Below are 8181 nucleotides of genomic sequence, written 5' to 3'. Positions count from 1 at the left end.
CGTGCATGCATATGTACATTTACATACATGTATATATATATATATATATATATATATATACATATAATAGGATATGAATGCATGTTTCTATTCATTGTTTTATTCGTCAATGAAAATTAAAACTCGTTGATGTTCTCCTGGACAGCCTGGGAGAGAGACTCGCTCGCATGCATCCTGAGGGGTGAGACGCCCTGTAGGTTCTTTTATATGTATTTGTTGTTGTATATTATTAAGAGAAGGCTTTGCACATCTGCATTTGATAATATTATTTCTGCTGGATTCTTCTCTTTTCTGTACTTGCGCTTTAAGTGTTTTAAACTCCTCCATAGAATGCCCCTGTAAGAACTGCTTCTTTTTTCTTTTATAAATACCCTTAACAAAACGAAGATAGCTTCGAGATAAAGTTGAAGGCGGGCGGGAAGGCATTGTTATTATCAATGCATCAGCAAGCAAAGGAGGGCCAGCAAAAGAGTGGTGTCGACTCCGTTGCTGCTGCTGCTGCTGCTGCTGCTGCTGTTGGTGCTCTCCCTGCTGCGGCTGCTGCTGCTGTTGGTGTTCTTCCTGCTGCGCCTGCTGCTGCTGTTTGCGGCGCTCCTTTGCCTGCTGCCGCTGCTGCAAATGCCTCAACTGCTGCCGCTGCTGCCGCCTCGCATCCTGCTGCTGCTGCTTCTGCCTCTGCTGTTTGCTGTCGCTGAATTCATCTTCGCGTTCATCATCGGCATCATTATCGTTGCTTACATCTGTGGAGAGAGCAGAGTCTATTTCTTGTTGTCTTTCGTTCTGTGCTTCAAACTCTGATAAAAGAACGCCAATTATTTCTTTTTCTACACCTTCTTCTAATCCCCACAACTCCTCACAGCTGCTGCAGACAGCCGACTGCTTCTTCTTCGCGCTGCGCTGCATTTTTCACCGAGACGCGCTTTGCAAAGGAGAGAAAAAGACAAAGTATAAACAGGTGTTTAAAGACTTTAAGAATAAATAAAAGAAATAATATACTTCATTAAAATTCAGAAACCACTAAGCCGCTCTTATGAACCACACTCTATGAGAGCTCGAATTTGTATCGAGCTGCAGAGGCAACCGCCGGTGCCCTTAGCGTGCAGCGCAGCAGCTTCTCGAGTGAAACTCCTTTAAAATGATGAAAATATAGGAGTATTTATGTTTACATAGGATAATAATATACTTTCATTCAAAATATCCTCCAATTTAAACATTTTTTGACGGAGGTTTACCTCATACGGCGCCCCATCTAATAACCACTGCTGCCGCCTGAACCGATGAACGTCAATATGCGCACATTATAAAGACTTGAATCTGCATTTTTTATCATTAAAAGGCTGTAAATTTCAGTTATGTGTGCTATGTTTCTAATAGTAATTTATTTAATATCATTAATAAGGGAAAATGATTGAAAATTCGAGCAGCTTTTCATCGGTTTCCTGTCGACGGCTATACGCAGGACCAGCGAAATTTGCTCGGCTCTACGAAGAGAAAAAAATGAATATAAACAAATAAATAAATAAATAGACAAAGAAAAATGAACATTTAAATTAATTTGCTCAATAATTCTTCTTTTATTGATGGCTTCAACGCGTTATTCTGCTTCTTCCGCCTTCTTCAGCGGCTTCAGGCGTCGATTGCCGGTGGTCTACCGCAGCGGGCTTCAAACCTTGCAGCATTTTTCTTGCATTTTCACTTCTTTTTGCAAATAATATGCAATCTAAAACAGATAGATTACATAAATAGAGTTATTATTATGAGTATTGGTGGCCTAAATGCATAAATAAATGGAGAAATTCTCCGCCGAGTTCTTTACGCCGATAGCAACTGGTCTGCATTAACCTTCAAGTCTCGTTCTTTTCTTGCTTATATATATATACGTTATATATGTATATATATAAATATATATATTATATTATATATAATATATATACAATATATATATTATATGTACATACATGATTATATTATAAATAATGAGTACCCATATTTGTATGTACAGCTCTTCTGTCTTAGTACAAAAAAACGTTTTCACTAAGCTTAACTTCGCATTATATTCATAATGATATTCTTTTCAATATTGACGTTCTACAGAAACAACGAAGAATTTTATTTATTAGACAAAATTGAAGAACATTTTGGGTATTTCATTGCCCAGTAAATATCAGTAAAGCAAAATATTCATCAATTATTAACCCTTCTAGATTTAAATCCGGAAATATATATATATATACGTATATGTATATATATGCATATATATAGTGCCTGATTACATATATATATATGTATATACTGGAGTAAAACAGAGTATCACAATGTAATATAAACTTTAAAAAGTTGTTTCACAATTCATCAAAGCAATGGAAACTTCAATAGAAAGCTTGTACTTAGCTTTAAGTGACAAACTATATCTATATCTATATATATATATATACATATATATATATATATGCATATATGTCTATACTACAAAAGAAGTAAATTATAGCCATATAAAGTAGCATTGAGATAAATAAAATAATATAAGCATAGACAAAGAAATAAACTTTTTCTACTAAAAGTAAGCGAAGACTTTCTATTGTAAATATAATCCGCTATTTGTGTACAAGTTGAGAAAAGATGAAATACAGCAATTAAAGAATTAGAGATCTTCCTTCAAGTCTCTTAAATAATGATAACGCAGAATTAAATATACATATTCTTTTTAAATTAAATAAATTAAATAATTAAGTAAGTAAACAAATAAGTTAAAGATAAATAATCGATGGAAGCACAGAAGGAAGAATAAAAAGAATTTCAATGCATCAACGAAGAGGAAGCAGAAAATTAATAAATAAATACTCGATTCTCAACTTATCTGCACTTTACCGAGTATAGAGCAAACAACTAAATAATAAAGCATAATACTATAAGTAATACTAATAACTACTGATAATAATAGATAATAACACTAATACTAGTTCTAATAATAAGAATAATAACAATAAAAATAATTCTAATAATACTAATACTAATACTAATACTAATACTAATACTAATACTAATACTAATACTAATACTAATAATAATACTAATACTAATAATAATAATAATAATAATAATAAAATAGTGATAATACTACTACTAATAATAATACTACAAGTACCAATCATAATACTAATAGTACTCAAAATAATCATAATAACAGCTAATCGTAAAAACAATTAATGATAATAATAACAAATAATAACAATAAGTAATAATAGTAATAAGTAATAACGATAGTAACAATAATAAATAAATATAACAATAATAATAATAATAATAATAATAATAATAATAATAATAATAATAATAATAATAATAATAATACACTGAAGAACGACGACATGCCTTGCAACGAAGACGGAGCGATTTTGCTGCTCCTGCAAATAAATTTGCTTCTACTTTTCAAGTGTTTAAATGTATATAAATATATATATATATAGACATGTATATAGACATATATATATGCATATATATATACATAAGTATGTATAAACTATATATATATATATATATATATTTGTATATAAACTTATATATATGTATATAAACATATTCAAAGATATATATATATATATATCATTTTATGTATAATATATATGCCTATATAATATTAATTAGAATTAAATCATTTCTTTGTTGTCTATACATATAAACGCAACCCCCTAACTAATACACAACTAAAATAGTGAGAGAAAATAAAACTTACTATTTAAATATATATATTATATATATATAAACATATATGTATATATATATTATATATATCAAACGCACTCCACTGCTATAATAAAGGTCAACTGCTACAATACTGAGAAGAATAACCTTAAGCCTTCAACCCTCCTCCGAAAATTAAAAAAAACAAAAGTAAACTGCGGGGTCTGTTGATATATTTTATTTATTTTAATTTACAGCAAAAGGCTGACACTGCACCAACACAGAAAATCCTCTTGCAGTCTGTTTTCCTGCGAAGGGATCTCCCGAAATATATATTTACATATATACATATATGCGTATATATACATGCGTATATACATATGCATATATATATATATATTTTATATATATATATTAAACACATATATACAAGGTATGTGTATAAATAGACGCAAACGGCCTAGTCGCTGCAATAGACACAAAAAAGTATATATATACATTCATATATATAGTATGCATATATATAAATGCATATATATATATAAATGCATATATATAAATGCGCATATATATAGAGTTAAAAATTAGGTAGTTTAAAATCAATATTTAATCAGAAGATGACAATTTTCTATTTGGACTAATATATATTTTTGTGTTTACTTCTGTTGAGAGGAACAAGCAAAGGCGTTTACTGCGCGGCTTGAAGAGCATTAATGAGAGTATTATATTTTAAAATAAAGAATTGTTCTTTATTATGACTATTCATATAACCTTTCTTCGCTTGCTTATATTCTTTTTGAAGCCTTCTAAGGACGTCTGCTTGTGAAGGTGTTGCTGGCTGTGGTTCTTGTTCGTCTTGCTTCCTTTCCTTATGTTTTCTCCTTTTGTCTTTTCTTTTCTTCTCCTTTCTCCTCTTCTTGTCTTTTTTCTTCTTTTTACCTTCAAGAAAACTCGCGACACCCGCAGTGACCACCGGTTCCTTCATCTCTTCGATTCTTCCTTCTTCTGAAGGGGAGTCTGCATAAAAATCTGCATAATCTTCATCATTTTCAGGGCTTTGATGAGGAAATAAATCATTTAAATGATTTAAAGAATGTTGCGAAGCCCCTGAAGATGCAATTTCTGCGCCTAAGACCAACACGGCGACAGCCGGGGCAAGGATACAACCCAGCAGCCTCATGACGAGGGCTAGAAGGAGGTTTTTGGAGTTAAATAAGGGCTGATCTCTTGCAAAAGTGTAAATATTTTACTTATTTATTGCATAAAACAACAAGAAACAAAGAATTCAGCAGAGTTTTACCCTCCATTGAGCAGCACATCGCTGAACCTCAGCAGCCTGCGGCGACGGTGATTTCGCAGTATCGAAGGCGGCTGATAGACAGCCAGACAGCAGCAGCATCATAGGAAGAAGTGCAAAAAAATAAAAGTTTTTTGAATTATTTAATAGATAAATAGAAAAATAAACATTATTTCATTTGTTTTATATATTCTTTTGCTGCTTCTCTTGAGACGAGGGTTCGTTGCTGTATATATAGATGTATATTTATGCATTGTGCTGCTGGCGGGTGGCCTAGACAGCCAGCGATTATCCCTCTGCAGCACTTCTGCAGTAAATATGTTTATTTATTGTGTGACTATAACAATAAATCAATAAATTATATTTATTTGTTTCTAATTTGCTGGTGCTGCTCCCTTATGCATGCAATTAGAGTAAAACACATACATAGGGTGGCAGCTGCTGAAACAGCAAACCGAAGGACACACATTCCAGGGAAAATGAAGAAGAAAATAAATAAAAAAACAGCATATTGCCAGACACTTCAATCAATAAAACGCTGCTGTGATGAACCACCAGGCTGTCTACTGCTGCAGCTGCAGCAGCAGCAGCAACCCACACACCAGTACCAGCAGCCACAACAGCACCAGCAGCAGCACCAGCAGCACCAGCACCACCAGCAGCAGCAGCAGCAGAGGTGGAAGCTGCTTTTTTCTGGTTTCTGTTATTTCTGCTTTCCCTCTTTCTGATGCAGAAACATTTGTAGCTCTCACTGTGCGTTTAGGGGTTAGACAAGAAAAAAAACAAGTAAAGAGACAAAGGGGGGATCTTCTGTTGAAGGAAACTGACGGCGAAATCTTAAATAGAATAGACAAAACAATCAAATACATGCAAAATTTTAGTGTAGTGTTTAGTAGGAGATCTTCATTTGCTTCCCGTAGCAGCAAACGCAACAGATAAAATATTCCTTCTTAGCCTTGCTGCTGCTCCTCGCCTCCTTCTGCTCCTCCTGGTGCTGCTGCATTTTCCCTCTGTAGTGCCTCAACAATGGCCTGGTATTTAAGCACATCATATTCTGCCTCAGTATGATTTTTTAGATATATTTTCTTCTCTTCCTTCGCCTGTTTTTCTAGTTTTTTCGCTTTCTTTTTGAGTTTCTGCTCTTTGGTTTTTCTCGTCTTCGCACTCTGTGCAGCGAATCTGCAGTCGTCTTCTAGACAATGCGAATAGCGTTTTCTTGCTCTTGCTTTGTGAGAAAGTTCAATAAAACGAGATGCAGAGGAAGGCGGAGCTGCTTCTGCCTCCACGCCTTCTTCGGCTAACTCCACAGACACCGGCTCAGTGCCTCCAGGTCTCTTCATCAACAGCGAAAGACAACATTCAGCTGAGAGCAACGCTAGTAAAGTGACAATACATATTCTTCCACGCATCTTCTTTAAAGATAAACGTAAGATGGGTGCAGCTAGGGCAGTCGCCTGCTGGTAGAAAGAGGCCCGGCTGGTAAAGCCAGGGGCAAGGAGTTTAGAAGGGAAAAAAAGAAGAAAAAAATGAATTATTACTTTTATTTCTGTATTTTAATGCTTATAGTTTAGGGTTTAGGGATTTGAAAGCAGCAATGCACGCATTCACAATCAGCAGAAACAACCCGAAGGAAGTGCGGAGGCGATGCTGAACCACCGCAAGTTGGGGGTAAAAAGCAGGGAAATATTGTAGAATGAAGAATCCTAAAAAAGTCAAAAGAAATATAAAAATAAATGCATTTATATTTGAATGAAAGAATATAAAGAAGATATTTTTCTGATGTAACGAAGCCGTTGTTGCGGTGGTGCTGATCTCGACCGGGTGTACAGACCCCCCAACGCCCAGACCATTGCTTCCTCAGCACAATATTCTAGGAAACATTTTTTGAAATAGATTAAAAAAGAGAAATAAACAAATAATTCAAGATATTAATATAATTAAATCTCAATTTTTCACTTATTTTACCTCTTCTTGCTCCCTTTCTTCTGCCTTTCAGTGGTGGTGTTGTCCACTGTGTGTAGTTGGGTACAGAGAAAAGAGAAAAAAAATGAAAAAAGCCCTGCCTTCTATAAGTTTTATATAAGCTATGCAGTTAGTCTTTTATTGAACATTTTAATTTTATATTTGCATATTTAATAGTTAGAGAAGCTCAATCAGCGGTTGCTATCAATACACAACACAGTGGCTGGGGGTAGCTGATGAGAGCGACAACTCCTCTCTAAGTAAATAAATATATATGCATTTCTGGGTATCTGAATGCATTCATTAAATTTGTTTAAATGCACATAAGACGAATTTTACCTTCATTTTAAGTTTCTTTCCTTAATAAGGTGTGAGTGTTGCAGTGTATGTACGCTAATCTTCAGCTGTCAGGCGCCACTGAAGAAACCCTCATGCCTTTTAATTGAAATAATATTTAAATTAAATGCATAGAAAAGAAAAACAAAGATGCAGCTGCAATTAAAAGTTTACTCTCGCTCTCCCTCATATATATTTTCTATTTATACGTATGTACATACATATAAATATGTATTTATATATGTATATATATACATATATATACACAAAAATATTTTATTACTACACGGCAGAGCCCTAGTTGAGCGACATTTGTGCAGACGGATAAATTCATCAAAGGGTGCGCTTGTGTGTTTGTTTTTCTTTGTTTTTCTTTGTTTTTCTGTGTTTATACTTTTAAACAATTAACTCGTTGTTCTTTAAACTCAATAATATTCACAGCTTGATGTTATTAGCGGAAATTAAATAAATTAAATTAGTTTTCAACTTTGTTATTATTATTTATTATTATTATTATTATTATGCCGTTATTTGTAGCTGCAGGCGGTGCTTTGAATTATTCTTTTAGAGTGCCTCCCTTTAAGCAGAAGGTGATGCTGTGAAAAAGAGTAAAAGAAGAAAAATATAGTTTCATTTATATATTTAATTTATATTAAATACTATGCAAAGCGGTGTGCATGCATTGAGGGTTTTATTAAGGGCAAGATACACCCAGTTATTCTCAACACAACAAAGTTTCTTCTTGAATAAATATATTTAAATATCTGCAAATACAGGTAAATACAAATATAAATATAAATATAAATATAAATATAAATATAAATATAAATGTAAATATAAATATAAATACAAATATAGGTATATATATATATATACATAGACAGAACGTAATGGAATGCTGTTGT

General features: G+C 33.2%; 2 protein-coding genes across 2 annotated transcripts; both read right to left on the bottom strand.

Moving 5' to 3' along the window:
• Positions 1–99: 99 nt before the first annotated feature.
• Positions 100–903, bottom strand: EAH_00058630 (hypothetical protein, conserved; the record flags this gene model as incomplete). The annotated part of the gene is made up of 1 exon (XM_013393645.1): positions 100–903. The coding sequence occupies one exon, from the start codon at positions 901–903 to the stop codon at positions 100–102; it is 804 nt and encodes a 267-aa protein (XP_013249099.1).
• Positions 904–5928: 5025 nt separating this feature from the next.
• Positions 5929–6387, bottom strand: EAH_00058620 (hypothetical protein, conserved; the record flags this gene model as incomplete). Its single annotated transcript, XM_013393644.1, has 1 exon — positions 5929–6387. One exon carries the CDS (start codon positions 6385–6387, stop codon positions 5929–5931), a length of 459 nt encoding a protein of 152 aa, XP_013249098.1.
• Positions 6388–8181: the final 1794 nt, after the last annotated feature.

Source organism: Eimeria acervulina, genomic scaffold (genome assembly GCF_000499425.1).
Source record: "Eimeria acervulina Houghton genomic scaffold, Eah_scaff1333, whole genome shotgun sequence".
In the NCBI taxonomy this organism is placed as follows: domain Eukaryota; phylum Apicomplexa; class Conoidasida; order Eucoccidiorida; family Eimeriidae; genus Eimeria; species Eimeria acervulina.
This window is presented reverse-complemented; position numbering and strand designations above follow the sequence as displayed.